This window comes from Tupaia chinensis, unplaced genomic scaffold (genome assembly GCF_000334495.1).
Source record: "Tupaia chinensis unplaced genomic scaffold, TupChi_1.0 Scaffold000086_1, whole genome shotgun sequence".
Classification (NCBI taxonomy): Eukaryota; Metazoa; Chordata; class Mammalia; order Scandentia; family Tupaiidae; genus Tupaia; species Tupaia belangeri.
Genome location: NW_006159548.1, coordinates 5,228,529 through 5,249,880, shown reverse-complemented (window position 1 = coordinate 5,249,880; position 21,352 = coordinate 5,228,529). Strand labels below are relative to the sequence as shown.

At 37.4% G+C, this 21,352-nt stretch overlaps 1 protein-coding gene across 3 annotated transcripts in view; it reads left to right on the top strand.

Moving 5' to 3' along the window:
- The window catches only part of G3BP2 (G3BP stress granule assembly factor 2), a 99,337-nt gene that overhangs the window by 71,296 nt on the left and 6,689 nt on the right, over positions 1 to 21,352 (top strand). For all 3 annotated transcript variants that reach the window (XM_006142940.3, XM_006142941.3, XM_006142942.3), the window contains exons 2-8: positions 7,108 to 7,226; positions 11,606 to 11,687; positions 13,198 to 13,371; positions 13,967 to 14,057; positions 15,756 to 15,858; positions 17,051 to 17,231; positions 18,206 to 18,304. In XM_006142940.3, coding sequence (XP_006143002.1) covers positions 7,132 to 7,226; positions 11,606 to 11,687; positions 13,198 to 13,371; positions 13,967 to 14,057; positions 15,756 to 15,858; positions 17,051 to 17,231; positions 18,206 to 18,304 — 825 coding nt within the window. In that variant the 5' untranslated portion in view covers positions 7,108 to 7,131. The remainder of the gene's footprint in view (positions 1 to 7,107; positions 7,227 to 11,605; positions 11,688 to 13,197; positions 13,372 to 13,966; positions 14,058 to 15,755; positions 15,859 to 17,050; positions 17,232 to 18,205; positions 18,305 to 21,352) is intronic.

The following is a 21,352-nucleotide window of genomic DNA, read 5'->3' as shown; positions in this document are numbered from 1 at the left end:
AGTTAAGAGGTAGTCAACAGAGACAGTGAGGATGGGTGGGGACTGAGAAGCCATTGGATTCTTGAGAAATGTGCTTTTCCAGTGGCTAAGCATTCAAGAGAGGGCTAAATTTATTGTATTTGAGAAAGGAAGATTAAAAGACAGATGCATGATTAGTAATTTAAGGCTGTGTTACTAGTAAAGTACCATGATAAAAGCCCAGAGTATTTTGAAGAGTTCAGAGGAGGGGAATCAGGATTTTTCAAGGGGGCAGTATTTTATAATAGCTGAACCCAGATGGATTTTGTAAGATTTCAGTTGTAAGAGGTAGGAAGGTGTGTAACCTGTATTAGGGTAAAATCAATGTTATGGAATTGTGGTGTTGATGTGACCCATTCTTGGTTCTTTAGATGTATGACTTTATTCTGCTAAATTGTTCATGTAGTCTCTGGAATACCTGCAATGACCAGCTACTCATGAAGTAATCCATTTGACAGTTGAACCTTTTTTAGGTTTTTGCCATAGGGTGTGTGCGGTTGCCAGAGACAGAGGGGGGAGTGAGAAAGCATCTCCCTGGGGGATGGCCACGCCACAGTCCCTTCTTCTCTTGGGATTTTGGGCACACAGACATGTACCATGCATAACTTTCAAGCTTCCAGTTTGCCTCCATGACAAACATCCAGCCATGGGGGAATCCAGTGCCTTAACCACCATGTCACCTGCTGGCCTTCAATGTGTATTATCAAGAGACTTAGAAAAAGATGGTGACAATTGATAAGGAACAATTGCTCAATGAAAATTGGAGTTAGAGGTGCTTCAGGAATTAGTCTGTACAAATGAAGACATAACATTTTCAGAAACAGGAATGAATTAAAATGTGTCACAGTAGGCGAGGTTCTACATAGTAAGAGAAATGATAAATAATCATGTTGGGATTAGCATAAAGAGATAGTATTGATGGTAATGTTTTTAATTGACCTTAAAAGACTTAATGTTCGTGAAAGAGCCTGGGTCTGTCTATATGAAGCTAATGTACCAGAGGTAGTTTTACATTGTGTTTTCCTGCCTGATGTCTAACTCCTCATTATTAGCAGGTGTCACCAGAAGAGTGGTATAACGTTGACATGGGATCTCGCTGTTTTAAAAAAATGAAATTATTTAATGTTATTATTTTTATTTACTACATTTTAATATGCATGCTCACCAGAGATAGAGAAAGCAAGCCACCAGTTCTGGCACAACCACAGTCTGCCACATGATAGTCCTAGTCCAGTGCCTTAACCACCATGCCACCTGCTGGTCTACTCACTTTCTTTTAAAAGGTGGCAGGTAATCATTGCTCTTTTTTTTGTTTTGTTTTGGTATACAGCACTTGTGGTCACCAGAAAGACAGAGACAGACAGAAAGTGAGAAATCACCCCGTGGGGGATGGCCATGCCGCAACCCCCTCTCCATTTTCCTCTTGGGATTTTGGGCATGCATGCACACACTCCCAGCGTGAGTTTGAGCCACCAGATCTAGAACTTGAACCACGTTCGACTACATAAGAGTCCAGCGACATAGCCATTATGCCAACTGCTGCCCCCTCCCTTGCTCTATTTTCAAAGGTGCTAGAGACTGACAATCTGAAGATTACTTTTGTACATAAGTATCTTTTAATCTTGGCTATCTTGGTAGAACTCTTTATTTCACTAGAGCTCTTTTATCAAAATCTCGCTTTGTAAATTGAGAACTGGAAGGTCATAACTTTTCAAAAAAAAATTATTTGGGGGCCAACAGGTGGTGTGGTGTTTAAGGTGTTAGACTCCCACATGGCCAACCACAGTTTGAGTCTGGACATGGTGGCTTGCATTCTCACTATAATGACTTTTTTTTGGCTATAGATAGTTAAAACCTTTTTTTCACTGCCATATTCCAAGTTTTGTTTTCTTGATAAGCCCCTCCTTTTTTTTCTTTTAAGAAACAGACTAAAATCCCAAAATTGCTTAACGATGAGTTGGATACTTTTATATGAAAGAATAAAAATGGCATGGTTCATTCTTGTAGTCACATTTATTCTGATTTCTGTGTTTTAGAGAAGGGGGGGGTGAGAGATTTTAGCTGTAGGGCACTTGTGCTTGTGGGAGAGACAGAAAACGAGAAATCACCCCAAGGGGGTAAACATGCATGCACATGTGTCTGGCATGAGTTTCAAGCCTTTCCCGGTCTGAGACTCAAACCGTAATCAGCCATATGGGGTCCACATCTCCTGGCCCTGGAATCGCTTTTATTCTGAATGCGTAATTTGGCATTTTTTTCCTCTTCCTCTTAATATTATACAACTCCAACATTGTAGTGTAATGATCATTTTTCCAAGTCTTATTTCCTACAATAAGTTAATAACTTCCTAAACTAGGTGGTTCATCTATAATTTTTCTCAAATGTTTCTTTGATGTTATTCCTTATTTGTTAAAATGATAATCTCCCTACTACTGGCCAGAGAATTGGAAGGTGGGTGAGATTAACCTGTCATTATATGGTAGATGAATAAGTAGTCAGACATTTTTTTTTCCTCTGATATCTTCACATTCTGGTTGTTTTCATCAATTAATTACATTTCAGTTCTCTAGATTCTGAGTCACTTTATATCAGTTATCCAGAGGGGTCAGGAAAGAAAAGTTTGTTTCCATTTAAAGAAACGAACATGAAAAATATTTTAACAAATTACTGAACCTATCAACAATTCAAAAGAAAGTAAAATGTTTAAATTGGGAAAACAAAGCATAGTAAAAAAAAAAAAATCAGTAATGTTTTATTCAAAAGTCATAAAATTTTATTTTGCCAGTTCAGTCTTATGTTCAAACCTTCTTCTGTTGAATATGCTGTGTTGCTGTGGTCCAATCTTTCCGTTTAAATCCTGGAAGTTAACATTCAACATTATTATTGATATTTCTTGTCCTTAGCACTAAATTGATCATTTCCTTGGTTGCCTTTTGTTCTCTTATTTCTTTCTTTTCTTTTTTCTTTCTTTTTTTTTTTTTTTTTCTTTTTTTGGGGGGTTTTTCTTTGAGGCGGGGGCGCTTGGCACGTGCACTCGCCAGACTGACAGAAAGATAGAAAGCGAAAAATCACCCCCCAGGGGGGATGGCCACGCCACAATCCCTTCTCCTCCATTCTCCTCTCGGGATCTTGCTTGTGAAGGCACGCACATCCCACTGGCGTGAGCTTTAAGCCACTGGGTCCCGGACACAACCACCCAGGTCAACTCCGTGGGAGTCCAGGGACATAGCCATTACACTGCTGGTACCCATTGTTCTCTTATTTCTGTATTTGTCTTTAGTTTCCTGGTTGAGCACTCCTTTCAGAACTTCTTGAAGAGTAGGTCTGCTGCTGGCAAATTCTTTCAGGTCTTGTTTATCTGAGAATGTTTTTATTCTTTCTTTCCATATGAAAGATAATCTTGCTGGGTATAGTATTCTTGATTGAAATTTGTTTTTCACTTAATGCTTTGAATACATGTTTCCATTCTTTCCTTACTCTCACTATTTCTGATGAGAAATCTGAGGTTAGCCTGATGGGGTAACCTTTGTAAGTAACCAGACGTTTCTCTTGCCTTAGTATCTTGCGTTTGTCTGTAGATTTGACCAGTGTGGCTATGATGTGCCTTGGAGAAGATCTTGGGTTGATTCTATTAGGGATCCTTTGTATTTCTTGGGTCTAGATATTTGAATGCCTCTCTAGATTTGGAAAGTTTTCTTCCAAGATTTTATGGAATAGATTATCAATGCCCTTATTAATTTCCCCACCTTCTGTGATACCGATAATCTGGATGTTTGGGCACAAAGTGATAAAATTTCTAAGTGAATATGTACTTAATGATGTGATGGGAGTTTTGGAGTAAATGACAATAGCATTACTGTAGAAAATTAGAAAGAGAAAAGTGGTAATTCCCAAACTTATAAATAATTTCTATTAGCGTTTCTGTTGGTAACAATTTGAAGAAAATTATTTTGTACAGAATTATTTTATTCAGTAATTAAATATCTTCTCATGTTAGTATTATTTAAAAATCGTTATAATATTAAGTATGTATAATTTGCCTATTTTTGTTATCTTAACATTTTAAAAAATATTCATTTAATTTTATTTATTATTATTCAATTTGACAGGAGAGACAAAGGAAGCCACCAGGTTCAGGACTTGAACCACTGTCAGCCATGTGGGAGTCTAGCATCCTAACCATCATGCCACCTGGCAGCCCTATCTTAAATATTTTTACTAGAGGGACTAGCGGATGGCATAGTGATTACAATGCTAGACTTCCTCGCAGTTGACTGCGGTTCAAGTCTTGGACCTGGCAGCTTAAAATTCATGCCGGGTGTATGTGCATATGTGCCCAAAATCCTGAGAGGAGAAGGGATTGTGGTGTGGCTGTCTTCCCTGGATGGTGATTTCTCGCTTTCTGTCTCTGTCTCTCTCTTTCTGGTGAGCATGCTCACCCAATAGCAAAAATCTCTCTAAAAAAATTTTTTTGGGGTACCAGCAGTTAGTGTAATGGCTGTGTTGCTGGACTCCCATGTAGTCCACTGTGGTTCGAGGCTGGGACCCGGCGGTCCCAGAACCGGCAGCTTGAACTCATGCCAGGCGCGTGTGTGTGTGTGCGCGCGCCCAGGATCCCAAGAGAGGAGAATGGAAGAGAAGGGATTGCGGCGTGGCCATCCCCCCAGTGGGGGTGATTTCTTGCTTTCTGTCTCTCTGGCAAGTGCACGTGCCCTGGAGCAAAAAAACACAATTTTTTTTAACTAAGTTTAAAAAAAGGTTTTATTTTCTCTCATCATTCAAAATAAAAATATTATGTTGTTTGATTTGTTACTTTAAAGATAGCAAATGAGAATCCTTTTGTGCAGTAGGGTTATTGCTCTTACTGTTGAGAGTTTTAGGTTTAGGGAAAACCAATCATACTCAACGGCAGTATCCAGATGTGCTTTGTGAATGAACTGGGTAAAGTTTGAATAGATTTGGGGATTATTTATTGTATGTGAGTGTGTCTTAGACAGGACCTCACTGTGGTATGATACTCCTGCTTTAGTCCCGAGTAAATGGACTCCGGGCCTTTACTACTGTCCCTGACTTGTGAGAGTAGGCTGGGAATCAAGCCTCCACCTCCTGTGTGGCTTTAGTCACCTGAGCAGCAGTGTCTAGTGTATACTCCTAAGGCTGGACAAGGGATCATGCTATTTGTAGACTGAATTTAAGAGTTCAGAAAGATCGTTGCAACAGAAACTAATAGATTATAATGTAAATGTTGACTTGAGAGTCATTAGAGTTGTGCGGTGCTAATAAATCTTTATTTGTAGGCTGCACTGTAGTTGGTACCACTTGGTACCTGATTTTTGTTTTAAAAAAAGAAACATTATAGTTGAAATGACTGTGGTGATCTGTATTTAGTTGTGAGATTTTTAAATTATTTAAATAAAACCTCCCTTGAAATTTGTTAAACAGGAATTTAAACTGCATTCTAATATGCCTAATAGATACTCACTTGGATACTGTGGTTACTTTTTCAGTGGTTTTAAGTGTATAGGAAAGGATGCTTACTTATATTTTGGTCTCTATGTCTTTGTCTTTCCAGGGAGTGCACATGCCCTCTAGCAAAAATATCTCTTAAACAAACAAAAAAAGAGAAAGAGAAAGAAAAACAAGTCATATTCAAAGCTCCATTTTTTTTTTTCCTCTTCCCTTCTAATCCCCAATTTCTGATACTGTAATTTTGACTCTTCTGGGGTCTGTAAACATAAGGTAAATGACTAGAGGTGATCATTTTGTGCTAATTTTTCTTGACCTTTAAGGTTTTCTCCTTAAGGGACTTCATCATACACCTAAGCCATTCTGTTGAGTTTCCAGTTTTTTCTTTATTTAGCCTCACAGATGATAAATTCTTTTAGGGTTTTTGCTATGATTGTCTGTGCTCACTAGAGAGAGAAAGAGGTGAGAAAATACCTTGCAGGGGGATGGCCATGCTGCAAACCACCTGGTATGATCTTGAAGCTGCTGGACCTGGGACTTGAACTTTGATCAGTCGTATGGGAGTCCAGCACCTTAACCTCTATGCCACATGCTAGTCCCTAGATTATAACTCTTTGAGAGCTAGAGGATATCTTGTTCAACAGAGCATCTCATTTGCCATAAACAGTGCCTCGTGTTAGGTTCTTTTTTGTGGGGCGGAGGGAGAGGTTTTTGCTATAGAGCGCGTGCGCTTGCCAAACAGAGACAGAAAGCACGAAATTACCCCCCGGGGGGATGGCCACGCCGCAATCCCTTCTCCATTCTCCTCTCAGGATCTTGGGCATGCATGCACATGTGCCCTGCGTGAGTTTTAAGTTACCGGGTCTGGGTCACAAACAGTGGTCGACTACATGGGAGTCCAGTGACATAGCCATTACGCTAACTGCTGGTCCCTCATGTTAGGTTCTTAATTAATGGAAAGGAAGAGTAAACATACACTAAATAGGAAAAATGATTATTTTTTGAGTACTCAGGTTATAGATGGATATTAATCATTATTCCTTTTTTAAAAATAATTTTTAGAATTATTGTTGTTGTTGTTATTATTTTAGTTTGCTATAGGGCATGTGTGCTCACCAGAGAAAGAGCGAGAAAGCAAACTGCCAGGTCTGGGAATCACGGTCAGCGTGTGGGAATCTGGCACCTTAGTCACCTCCTGGCTTCACATTACTACTTTTAAAACCGTAAAATTCCCAGGGAAAGAAAAACACAGTCATAGTGCTGTCCCATGGAGAGTGTAATCTCTGAGTCAGCATTTTACTCTGTGCCTACTTTTCCAAAATATAAGCATTGGAATCCAATAATGTTGATAATGGTCCCCAAAGGAGGAGGATAGTGTGAATAGAAAGACTTGGTTATAATACAGTGATGCTTAGCTGGAGGCAGTACTGGGTGTTGTTGGGGAAAAAGAAGGAACAAGTACACTACTTCCTCTTGGTAATTTAGTATTTCACTAATGTAAATTACTTTGTAGTAAATGGTGCTGATTTTCTTTATTCCCATTTGTATGGCTAAAAATACCTGTTTCACAATAGTTTACAAAGATGACCTTTTTAACAATTACTATTATGTTTGCTCCCTCAGCATTTGACATTGTGCAGCAAAGAAATGGTTATGGAGAAGCCCAGTCCGCTGCTTGTAGGGCGGGAGTTTGTGAGACAGTATTATACTTTGCTGAATAAAGCTCCAGAATATTTACACAGGTAAACTTTTAAACAGTTTATTTAGTATTTTTATTTAGCTTCATTTTCTTGGGTATGATTACATATATTTTGCTTTCTTGTCTCCTCATAACCTGCCATTATCTTTGTAAATATATCTAAAACCACCATGTGCAATATTTTAACCATCTGTTTGATGGCTAAAAACAGTATTTCCCCCAATTTTTTTTACTCTGCAGCTCACTATAAGAAAAATAACTTAACATAATGTTCCAGTATATAAATTTTGCAATTTAGATGTATACACATATTTACTCTTAAGTATATATTCTGGTATTTTATATTTCACTTTCAGAAAAATGTTGGGGTTGACCGAATTAGTGGGTTAAATAGGTCATTTGAAATCAGTAGTTTTTGGGACATGAATCAGTAAAATGATTTTGCTTGTGAAAATAACATGTTTTAATCTGAAAAACAGAATTCCTTCGTAAAATAATAGCAATAGCCCTATTTGCTATTTTGGCAAGAGTTAGACATCTGAAAAGTTCATTTTTATAGCAATCGAAATGAAATAGGTTTATATAATAGGTACTGTTTGTTAATTTAGGTTCTTCTGGGTCTAAGCAAGTGGAAGATAATTGGGACTCTTGTAAGAACTTTGTGTTGTAGAACATACTAGCTGACTTAAGATAAGTATATCATTGCCACTTCATGCCAGATAAATAGGCTGTTCAAAAGACTTACATTCCTTTATCTGTAGATATTAGTATTCTAGGTATTTTTTATATACATGACTTTTTTTTACTATATTAAATTTATTTATTTATTTTAATAATAAATAAATGAGAAGGGTGGCAAGAAAGCAAGCCACCCAGTTCGGGACACAAACTGTTCAGCCATGTGGGAGTCCAGCACCCTTAACACCACATCACCGGCCAGCCCCAGTATTCCAGACATTCTAAAGTTAGATTTTGCCATTTATCTTGTTACCGTTAAACATATGTAGTGTCTACATTATTTTAGAAGGCAGTTTTATGTTTATTTGTCATTTGTTAGGCTCCCTAAGTATTTTTTATATATATACATGTATGTGTGTGTGTATGTGTATATATATGTATATATAAATTATCCCATGGAATCCCATGATGGTCTTAGAAAATATAGGTACTTTTATTATCTTGCTTTACATATTGAACAACTGAGAATAGTAAGTGATTTAGGATCACTCCTGATTAGTAAGAGGATGAGTAATTCATCCAGGATCACTCAGTAAGTAGTAAATGTAGCCAGCATTCAGTTCCAGGGCTGATCTCAGAACCCAACACTCCACTCGAATGCAGTGTATGAATGTATAACTAACATTGCTACTCTCCCACCAAAATCCAAAATGAATAGCTGTGTCTATTTCTAATTGTACAAAAAGACATTCTTGTTGACATGTATGTGAAGGAGTTAGGGAGGGAGAGAATGTAATTAATAGAGCTTTTTGATACCTGAAACTTGGTGTTTTCACAGTGTGGCTATTAGTGGTTTTTTTTGTTTGTTTTTTTGTTTTGTTTTGTTTTTGAGAGGTTTTTGCTATAGGGTGCGTGCGCTCGCCAGAAAGCGAGAAATTACCCCCCAGGGAGGATGGCCATGCTGCAATCCCTTCTCCATTCTCCTCTTGGGATCTTGGGCGGACATGCACGCACGGGTGGACATGCACACACACGTGCCCAGCATGAGTTTAAGCCACCGGGTCCGGGACTTGAACTGGGGTCGGCTAGATGGGAGTCCAGCAACATAGCCATTACTGCTGGTCCTGCTATTAGATTTTTTTTTTTTTTTTTTTTTTTTTGCTATTAGAATTTTTTGTAGTGATCAAAAAAATTAAAACTTTGAGGCCAGCAGGTAGTATAATGGTTAAGTCACTGAATTCCCACATGGCTGACTACTGTTCAAATCTCAGATCTGGCAGCTTGAAATTCACCCTGGGCACGTGTGCATGCATGCCTAAAATCCTCAGAGGAGAATGGAGAAGGGATCACAGTGTGTCCATCCTTCCAGGGAGATAATTTCTCACTTGCCCTGTCTCTGTCTCTCCAGCAAGCACATGCACTCTATGGCAAAACTTTGCATTAAAAAATAAATAAATAAAAATTAGGATTATCACTGTCATGTTCTGTAGCAGTACATACTTTGGTTATATACCTAGCTTATGTTCACATAGTTTCCATTTAATTAAAGGTTTTATGATTTTTCACTTGTTATAAACAACATTGAAATGAATATCTTTAGATATGCACTTTTGTGCACATTGCTAGTTTTTTAAAAAAGAAATATTTATTTAATTCATTTGTTATTTATTTTTTTTTATTTGACCAGAGAGAGAGAGAGAAGGCAAGAAAACAAGCTGCTAGGTCTGGGACATGAACCACGGTTGGCCATGTGGGAATCCAGTGCCTTTAACCACCACACTACCTGCTGGCCTCTTGCTAGTTATTTTCTTAGAATAATTTCGTGAAAGAATTGTATCAAAGGTATTATTTCCAAGGCTTTTTGTGTCCATACATGTACTCTAATTGTCCTCCAGAAAAATACTGTCACTTAACATGCTTGCCCGTAGTATATGAAAGAAAATAATACAAGTTAAAAAGTATTTCATGGGGTTGTTAAAACTCAGGAGGCAAAATGTATGGTTCTTGTCTTAGCTGCCCTGCTTGATAGGTGTATGACATTACAGGAGTTAATTTAACCACTTCTGAGCCTCAGTTTGCTCATTTAGATAATAGAACTTCTTGATGTTATTAAGAGAATTAAACCAGTATGCATAATGTACTGAGCACAGTGCTTGGCTCAGGAAGCTTTTGCATGTTTCATTACTGTAGGAACTGAGTTCTCTGAAAAAGTTAACTTTTATAACAACCTCAGTTTAGAAAGATGTTAATGAATGGGGCTAGCAGGTGGTGTGGTGGTTAAGGATGCTGGACTCCCATAGGGTGACTGTGGTTTAAGTCCCAAACCTGGTGGCCTGCTTTTTTGCATTCTCTCTCTCCCTCACTCATTCTCTCTCTTCCCCTCCCCTGTCTCCCTCTCTGGCCTTTTTTTTTTTTGGAGAGGTTTTTGCTATAGGGCACATGCACTCGCCAGAAAGAGAGACAGAAAGCAAGAAATCATCTCTCCAGGGTATGGCCACGCTGCAGTCCCTTCTCCACCATTTTCCTTTCAAGGTCTTGGGCCTGCATGGACATGTTCCTGCCATGGGTTTAAACCACCAGGTCTGGGTCTCGAACTGCAGTTGACTACATGGGAGCCCAGCAACATAGTCATTACGCCAATTGCTGATCCCTCTGGGCAAAAAAAAAAAAAAAAAAAAAGTTAAAGTAATTCTTTAAAAAAAGATATTAATCCTAATTGCTTTAGGTAATGCCAGAGAAAGACTATTTTATCATTTATTTTAAGAGTAAAATACTAATGAGGAATTAGATGCTGAGGGAATTGTAGATTTTGAGTTGATTTCTAAATAATTTTTAACTATTTAAAATATAAACGGTTTCAATCTGAGCCTTTGGAAGTAGTAATTACTTGGAACACTTAAGTAGAATATCTGACTCAAATCTAGATAACCGAGTTTTTTTTGTATTTGAAAGGAAAAAAATGAGTCAATTACTATACCATCTGTATTTATGATGTATTTTATAATGTGTTTTGACTGTCTTCTTCCACTTAAGAAATAGATGTGATAAGAATTAAATGAGAATAGCTAATGGTTGAATATCTTCTTAGTATGCCTAATACACTAAGCATTCTGTGTGCATTAGTCTTTTAATCCTTACACAACCCTCTGGAATCGTTAATGCTTATGTTTTATAAGCAAAGAAACTGAACTTAAAGACCTTAATTAACCTGCTCAAGAACACAAAGTAATTAGTGTTAGAGCTGGACACAAAACCTAATCTGATACCAGAACTCCACTAATACATCTCTTTTTTTTTGGAGAGGTTTTTGCTATAGGGCGCGTGCACTTGCCAGAGAGACAGAAAGCGAGAAATCACCCCCCAGTGGGGATGGCCACGCCGCAATCCCGTTTCCTCCGCTCTCATCTCAGGATCTTGGGCATGCACGCACACGTGCCCAGCGTGAGCTTTAAGCCACCGGGTCTGGGACCCGAACCACGGTCAACTACATGGCAGTCCAGCAACATAGCCATTATGCTATCTGCTGGTCCCTACATCTCTTGAAAATTTATTGTCACTTTTGTGCTAGAGGGGATGGTGGAGGTGGATGTGAGTAAGGTAGAAAGGGAGGGGAACATTTGAACAACAACAACAAAAAGTTCCCTGTTGAAAAAAATATATTGCATACCTCATGATGGGGTCTTGATATGAAACTAATAAAAATAAATAACATTTTAAAAATCATTGTTGTCTGTGGTTTTGTAGGTTTTATGGCAGGAATTCTTCCTATGTTCATGGTGGAGTAGATGCTAGTGGAAAGCCCCAGGAAGCTGTCTATGGCCAAAATGTAAGCATCAATTTTGTACGTTTTAGGTTTTTTATGTGTTAAGGTAGAGATTTTAAAAATAATGTTGTGCCCATGAAATTCTTTTTAATATAATTATTAAAACTGGAATATGTGTGTCAATAATTATCATATATATGCTTTGAGTTCTTTTATTTATTTATTTGCTATAGGGTACATGGCGATGGCCATGCTGCAATCCTTTCTCCTCCATTTTCCTCTCTGGATCTTGGGCATGTGTGCACAGGCACCCGGCATGAGTTTAAGCCACTGAGTCCAGGACTCAAACTGCGATCGACTACATGGGAGTCCAGCGACTTAGCCATTATTCTATCTGCTGGTCTCATGCTTTGAGTTCTTAAACACTGATTTTTTGTCTCAAGTATGATAGCACTTTGGGATGGATACAAAGGAGAAAATGAGATTTTTTTTTTCCTTAGGGCATATGTGCCAGAGGGAATAAGTATTTTGCCAGAGGGACAGAGAACGGGAAAATGAGAAATCTTGGGGACAGCCATACTATAGTCCCTTCTCTTCCAGCCTCTTTAGGTTTGGGGCACGTACACACATGCTCTTGATTCAGACTGCTGTCAGCCATATGGGAGTCCAGCACGTTAACTACTACATCACCTGCTGGCCCCCACTAAGGAAGTTCTTTTTTTTCTTTTCTTTTTTTTTTTTTTTTTAACCAGAGATGTTTGCAATAGAGTCACCATAGAGACAGAGACAGGGACAGAAAACAAGAAATCCACACTCCTCACCCCCCAGGGGTGGATGGCCGTGCCACAATCTGTTCTCAGGAGTTTGGGAATGCACACACTCAAGCCCAGCATGAGTTTTAAGCTGCCAGGTCTGGGACTAGAACCGCAGTAAACTGGGAGTCCAGCGATGTAACCATTACACCACCTGCTGGTCCAAGAAAATGGGAAGTTTTAATATCCATGCTCTAGTTTACACATGAAATAATTGAGACAATGTACTTAGTTTATACAAATGTGTGCAAAATCATGTGTTACAGAAATACATATGCTCCTTATGACTTAAGGAAGAAAGACATTGTAGGGGATGTGGGACTTCTGTTAGACTCTTCTAAGATCTTCTAAGATACTGGATTTTTGGCTTTACAGAAGAAGAAATTCGAAGTAGAAAAATGGCATCAGCAAACATACAGTAAAGTAAAATTAGGTTGAGGTCAAGGAGCAGGCAGCATGGCGTATGAGGATGGCAAAATACTTATTCCAGGCAAGTGGGAAAAAGTATAAAACACAGATTACTGTTGGATATCAGAGAGCCATTACAGTGCCTTGTATAGATAGGTGACGTGTTGAAAGTGGTAGTTTAGGAGCATGATCTAGCAATAGTACATAGCTTGGAGTGGATTCAAACATGGAAGGAAAGATGAAGGAAATTGCCTTCTAGAGTTGTGAGGAAATCTGTGACGGTAGGTAATAGAATTGTGCAGGTTATGCAGTTTCACAAGAGTTTGTATTTTCCCTCTCTGCTCCCAATAAAGGATATACACCACAAAGTATTATCTCTGAACTTCAGTGAATGTCATACTAAAATTCGCCATGTGGATGCTCACGCAACATTGAGTGATGGAGTGGTTGTCCAGGTCATGGGCTTGCTGTCTAACAGTGGACAGCCAGAGAGGAAGTTCATGCAAACATTTGTTCTGGCCCCCGAAGTAAGTTTTCATTTATTTCACTTCGTTTTTATTTATATAATTTTAATTTGGTTCTTATTGGTTGAAGTGTCTGGTAATTTCTTCTGATAGAATTAGATTTGCATATTTGCTATTTTCTAGAAATTGTGTTGGACCTATTGATAGAATTTATTTGAGCTTGTATGAGTGTATGTGGGTATTCATACATGCTTTGACTGTTTGGAATTAAAATTCAGATACTGATAAAACTGTGTGTATTGGTTAAGATCCCAGAAATAATTTAAAGCGTACATTGCTAAATTGTAAAGGTTACATTTTGAAAACGAAACAAAAAGTTTTGTTTATTTATCGGTCATGATTCTTTCTGTTGATAGGTCCTGGTCCAGATTCTTTTCTATTGAGTTGCTGTTTTCTTGAGTTTGAGTATTCTTTGAGTGATCTTTTAAAATTTACTTGATATTAACATCATAGCATAGTAGGCTGTGGAAAATTACATTGAGTCCAGATTATTATTCTGGTATTAAAATTGAAGTTATTTATACATATAATTTGTTCTTTTTAGGTAATACCAAATTTATGGATATTTATGGAATATTTGCATGTTGTTTTCCTATAGGGATCTGTTCCAAATAAGTTTTATGTTCACAATGATATGTTTCGTTATGAAGATGAAGTGTTCGGTGATTCTGAACCAGAACTTGATGAAGGTGAGGTACTTTGAAGATAGAAGAGTGTTGTGAATCTGAGTGTTGTGAATCTTCTTTAAGAATTTTTTGTTATTAAGTATGAAACTGTTTATAGAAATTAGCCTTTTCATTATAATTTGAACACCCTTCTCTCAACTTTTTTCAATTTTTTAAATTATAAAATAGATGGGGGCCAGTCAGATATCATGGTTATTGTGGTGGCTGGATCCCCCATCCCTGACCACGGTGTAAGTCCTGGGCTACGCTTGAAAAACAACACCAGGCATATGTGCGTATGTCTCCAAAGTCCCCAGAGGATAAGAAGAAGGGATTGCTAAGTGGTCACATACACACACACACACACACACACACACACACACACTCACTCTCTCTCTCTCTCTCTCTCTCTCTCTGTCCGGATGTTGACTTTCCCTTTCTTTATCTCTCTTTTCCTCCCTCCAGGGAGCTCATGCACCCTGTAGCAAATTTAAAAAGGAGAAAAGAAACAGATGTTTGTTATAAAGTTATATTAGAATTGTCCATAGTGAGTATGTATCAAAAACTCAAGAGTTTGGCACCTGTTACAGGATTATTATTATTTTTTAAAATTTGCTATAGAGCCCTTGTGCTTGCTGGGGAGGGAGAGAGAGAAGAAAAATGAAAAACACTCCAGTTTATGTGCACTCTACAATACCTTCTTCACCAGTCTCCTTTTGGGATTTTGGACATGCACACACCTATGCCTGGTGTGTTTTTCAAGCCACCAGGTTCAGGACTTGTACCATACAGTTGACTGTGTGGGATCCAGCAGTTTTAACCACCACACTACTTGCTGGCCTCCCTCTTACAGAATTTTTTGCTTTTGAATCTTAGACTTAACACGTTTTTTAAAATGGAATTCTGCTTACTCAAAGTTTATTTTTTTTTTATTTAATGATAACATACTTGTTGGCTCTTCACTTTGAAGCTATACCCTCATTATTAAGTTGATTTTCCACTGCTATGCATTGGTTTGTATCCTTTTTTTTGGGTAATTGCCAGAGAGAGTGTGCACTTGGGGTGGGGGGAACATCCTGCAGTGGGACCTGGTCACACTGTCCCTTCTCTTCCGTTTCTTCATCCTGTTAGGATTTGGGGCACACATATTCCCACACTCAGCACAGACTTTCAAGCTACCAAGACTGGGGTTTGTCTCCCTTACAAGGCCACTGTATTGGCCTTGTGTCTACTATTATTGCTTTATCAAATAGATGTGACATGGAGCCGGCAGGTGGCATGGTGGTTAATGAAGCTGGATTCCCATATGGCCAACTGCAGTTCAAGTCCGGACCTGGCAGCTTGCTTTCTCACTTTCCCTCTTTCTCTTTCGCTCTGTCCCTCTGGTCAAATTAAAAATAAATAAATGAATAAAGTTAAATAAGATAATTTTTTACAAAAACAAATGTGACAAAAGAAACTCTATTATGGTTCTCAAATAGTTTATTTCCTACCTTTTTTTCTTTTTCTTTTTTTTTGTTTACTCAGATCTTTTAAAAACAGAAAGCAGTAAACACCAAACTTCATCCAGCCTTGGTCTCCTCAGTTTTTTCAGAGACTAGGGAATACTGCAATTAAATGCCTTTGTTTATATTATACCATACCACCTTAAGTTTATTGAAAATATGTGTTAGAAATTATTGAGTTTCTTTTAAAAAGATTTGATGTGTTATGTATTGTCAGAATCTGAAGATGAAGTAGAAGAGGAACAAGAAGAAAGGCAACCATCTCCTGAACCCGTGCAAGAAAATGCTAACAGTGGTTACTATGAAGCTCACCCTGTGACGTAAGAATAGTGGTTGCAAAGTTAAATTTGGTCTGAACTTTAATGTAGTTGCAGGATGGTTTTTTTTCTTAGAAATGTTCAGAGTAAAGTTTTGATAATACTACTTACTAGACCAGTATTTGAATACCTGTTACATATACAATTGATTCTTAACACAGGAGTTAGAGGTACTGAACTCCCATGTATTCAGGAATCCACATATGAGGTCAGCAGGTAGTTTGGTTAAGGTGCTGGCCTTCCACTTGGTCAGTTGTGGTTCAAGTCCCAGACCTGGTGGCTTCCCTTCTTGCTTTCTTTCTCTGGTGAACATAGTAGTCTGCAGCAAATAAAGAAATAATGATGTTGATAAACAAGTAAATAATTCTTTTTTTAAAAAGTCCTCATCGAGGACCAGCAGGTGGTGTGTTGGTTAAGGCGCTGGACACTTTCACGTGGCTGACCACAGTTTGAGTCCTGGATCTGGGTATTGCTTTCCTACTTTCCCTCTCTCTCTGGTCAAAATTAAAATAAGTAAGTGAATAAATAAAATAATTCTTTTTAAAATTCTCTAATAATTTTTGACTCCCCAAAAACTTAATTATTCACCCCCCAGGGGGGATGGCCACGCCGCAATGCCTTCTCCATTCTCCTCTTGAGATCTTGGGCACGCACGCACACGCGCCTGGTGTGAGTTTTAAGCCACTGGGTCCGGGACTCGAACCACGGTTAACTACATGGGAGTCCAGCGACATAGCCATTACACCAACTGTTGGTCCCCCCAAAATCTTAATTATTTACAGCAATTTATTGACCTGAAATCTTACAGATAACATAATTGGTTAACACATATTTTGTATGTTTTATTTACAGTAGTGTTAGATGAACTAGACAAAAGAAAATGTTAGAACAAAGAGAAAATTTATTTACAGTGTATTGAAAAATATCTATGTATGAATGTACCCATTGAGTTCAAACTTGTGTTGTTCAAGGGTCAGAAATTGGTAAAGAAGTTTTACTTAATTCAAAAATTAAATGTTTTTTACACCAAAACACTGATCACTTACTGATGATACAGGGTGTTTAGGACACATAGGGTGGATGGACATTCTGTCTTTTATAGAAATATAGGATTTATAATTGGTTCTACAGTAAACATTTATATTATTAGAAGTGATCATTTTACATATATTGAAAATGAACAATTTTATTGTAGAAATGGCATAGAGGAGCCCTTAGAAGAGTCCTCTCATGAGCCTGAACCTGAGCCAGAATCTGAAACAAAGACAGAAGAATTGAAACCACAAGTGGAGGAGAAGAACTTAGAAGAGTTAGAGGAGAAGTCTACTACTCCTCCTCCTGCGGAACCTGTTTCTCTGCCACAAGAACCACCAAAGGTTAGATGAAAGGAACTCTTGAGACCTATAATATCATACTTCCATATTTGGTGGCCATTAATGACTTTTTTCTATTACGTTAAAATTTTTAATATAGCATCCTTTTTAAATTTATATGAAAAGAAGCTGTGAATTTGTTATCCGAGGAAATTTCATTCCCCCCTCCAAAAAAAGTACCTGAGTGAATTTATAACTTAACATTAATCTGTCTTTATGCAATGTTTAGTAATGTACATAAAATTATTTGGGTCCATTGTATAAGGCTGTCAGTTGCTCTTTCATTCTGTATTAAATTCTCTAAGCACAGATGTACCAGGAGTCTTGCAGTTTTCCCAACTTAAAACAAGTTGGTCAATAATTAAAGAAGAGATGCCTGTTGTTTGTGGTTTAAATGGAATCAATTTCCTTACAACACCAATTAAACTATCTTGGAAAGATGAGTGACACTCATAGTGTATCATGTAAGCCTACCTAAAACTTCTTTTATCTTTCTGTAATGTAGAAGGTTAAAGTATATGGTAGTGAGAGGAGATTTCCTTGTTCAATTCCTGAATGTCTGTTAAGTTTCCAGCTAGTTCTCTTCTTTCTTATCCTTCCCTTTTCCCCTTAACACCATCTCACACCCTCTCTTCTCCACAAGAGGGAAAGAAATTGGTTCTATTAGGTTCAGATTTTTCTAGCATGTTTAGTTGTTAGTGGTTTTGTTTGCCACTTGCTCATCTACCTAGAGTATGTAGGAACTTGATTGTGGTTTATTTAGTAGTTCAGACAAAACAGTTATAAATAATCTTGCATAATGAGTTTTGAAAGTTGGCACATAGACTGGCATGTGTGTGTGTGCCCTTCTTCTAGGAGTCCTTTAATATAGAACAATAGCTTAGAAATTAAAAGAAAATATTTATTTGGAAGTTTCCCTGTAGGAATGTTGGTGGTTTTCCATGATTAGTAGTCTAGGTTTGTTGCATTTCCTGCAGGCTTTCTCCTGGGCTTCAGTGACCAGTAAAAACCTGCCTCCTAGTGGTACTGTTTCTTCCTCTGGAATTCCACCCCATGTTAAAGCACCAGTCTCACAGGTAACCAATCTGTGAACACATTGGATTGTATCCTTGTTACATTGCCAATTGCCTTTTTATAAAATACTTTTTAAAAATGACTCAATCAGAAATTATGGATTGAATATACAAAAGAAATTGTATTTAATGTCAGTACACCCACTTTAAATGCCAAATCTCCATTCATCATCTACATAGGTGGTATTTGGGGTTTGGGTGTGTGAAATACAGATTAAGTTGGTTTTACCAACCTATATACTATTTTTATTTTGAAGGCTTCTTAAAATAACAACAAAAACTGTTCCTTTTTAAAAAAGTTTTAAATTTAATTTAGCTACAACATTTTAGGTAAGAGATTTGGAAAGGCACAAAGTAGTATGGTGTCATGAAGAATCACTGTTTAAAAAAATTTTTTAACAACGCCACTAAAGCTCTCAGTCTGTAAGTGGTTCACACCATTTAATTGAAGCCTGTACCAACTTATGACTGTAGTGTTCACCTTAACTGATCATACTAGTAACCTGCTTTTTGTCTGTTTGTCATCTTACCCATTTCAGAGCTTTTAAAAATAGAAAAATTAGGCACTGGTACTTCAGATGTTTGTTAGCTGTAGTTCAGAATTAACTGAATCCTAAATTAAACTTACAGGCATAAAGGGTTTTCAGTTCTTTTCTCTATATTGAGTTAAACTTCATTCCACTAGAAGATTTACATTTAAAATGGTTACTGTATACATCTTTTACATGCTCTGAGCAGTGAAACTTTGAGGTTTCAAAAGGAGCTAGTAGTTATTAGGTGCGGTCTTTATATTATAATCACCTACATAATAGAAAATGCAGTCCTACGATAGCACTTCGTTTCAGTTCAGTATTCAGGAACTGATGAGTTGTTGCCTTAGTTCACAAACCGGAGTTCCATCTTAATGAGGAAAAGCTAGTTTGCCTAGTATTTCTTGTGCTTTTCAGTCGTCTGTAGACGTGATGAGTGACTTGTGACTTTTCTTTTGAAATCTTGATTTTTCTGTCATATTTGGAACCTTTGGAATCCTACATTTCAGAGCCTCTGCTACATATATTTTAAAATAATTAAAAGATAAAATAATTAATGATTATTACAGTTTCAGTAGTTGCTAGGCATTGTGCTAAGCACTTTATTTTGATTCTCATTGAATTCTCATCACCACTATCTGAGGGTAGGTACCATCATTTCCATTTTACAGGTAGGAAAATTGAAACCCAGAATAAATCCCACAATCATAGACTTTATGCAGTTGGGCATTCAGAGTCCGTATTTGACTCACGTGTATCTACGCATTTCTTTGGTCCCTTGCTACTGGAGGGTAAAGTAAGCATCTCTATTCACATCAAGGAAAAGTGTTGTATTTGAGGCATACTTAAATTACACTAGATTCCTGCCTCTCACCTAGGAGAATAACTATTCATATGCCTACAGTAATTTTTGAAGTTATTTTTCAAATTATAGGAAATGAGGGCCAGCTGGTGTCTTGGTGGTTAAGGCACAGGATCCCACATGGCCTACTCAGCAGTTGTTCTGGAGCCCTTGGCCTGCAAAACATGCTGGACACATGGTCATGCATGCCCATAATCCTGAGAAGAGAATGGAGAAGGGATTGTGGTGGTGGCTAGCCACCCTAGGGAATGGTTTCTCACTTTCCCTCTCTGATCCCTCTCTGACTATCTCCATGTGCTGTATGGCAAAAAAAAAAAATCTTTTTTAAAAAAGAAATTATAGGACATTAGGTTGTATTTCCCACCTCATCCCGTTAATAAACCACAATTTTGGGACCAGCAGATGGCATAGTGGTTACATCACTGGACTCCCATGTAGTCTACTGTGGTTCAGATTCTGGACCCAACTGCTTAAAACTCATGCATACTGGGCGTATGTGCATGTGTGCCCAAAATCCCAAGAGAATGGAAGAGAGGGATTGTGGTGTGGCCATCTCCTCGTTTTCTTTCTGTTTCTCCAGCAAGCGCACACACCCTACAGCAAAAATCTCTCTTAAAAAAAAAAAAAAAAAAAAAAAAGAGATAAAGCCAGAATTTTAAACACTTGAACAAAACAACCTTCTTTAGGTCCTATTTAGAATCAATTCAGATATTTCCATTTGCATTAATAACCTTTCAGTTTAATTTTGTTACTTTTGTATAGTATTCATTTTCATACACTTTTAACATGAAAGGAAATTAAATTGAAATTTTAGTGTATTCTTAGGCATTTGCTTAGAAGTAGATAGGTTAGTTTCTTGGTGAAGGCTTTGTCTGGAAACTGACTAGTTCATCTAACTAGCCTGTGTTTAATTGAATGACTTGTTTATTGGTCGTGGTTACACCTGCGTTTATGGACTTGATTTGATAGTTTCATTTTAATTTCAGATTCTGTTTGACCTTCATTTGTGAGATTTGTCGTGTGATACTTTCTGGTTATGTGGAGTTATTTTAAGACCCTATTAGTAGTATGTGGTATCTTGGCCATTTTATCTGTTAGGAATAATTAGTTTTAATCATGATGGTAGGCTTGAAGAGTTGTTAAGTACAGAGGTGACTTAGTTGACATGATAATCAGTTTTTGAAAGGAACATTGTTTCTTTGGTCTCATTTTTCTTGCACTTGCATCATCAAATATCCACTTAAAAGTCAGATTGTTAAATTAGTGTCATGAATTATTTGTAAGATGTTGGAGATTATTTAAATTTATCTCTTGAAATTGAAATCCTTAAAGGATTAGAAGAACTTTATTTTGTTGCTTATCATTATTTTTGTTTTGTCAATCTGTTTTGAAAAGAATTTAAATCAGTCTAAGACCAGGGCCTCAAGTTCTTTGATAACATTTGAATTGGATGACTGTAAGGTGTTTTTGCAATGTTTAAATACAAGGTTCATGTGTTACTTTTATTAATTTCCAGGAGTACACTAGCTTTATTAAACTTGTGAGCAGAGTATATCTATTTTAAAATTATGTTTCACATTCATACAAGTTGAAATTTCTGAATAAATTCCCCTTTTCAGGCATCACATTTTAGATAAAATAGATCAGCATATGAGTAGA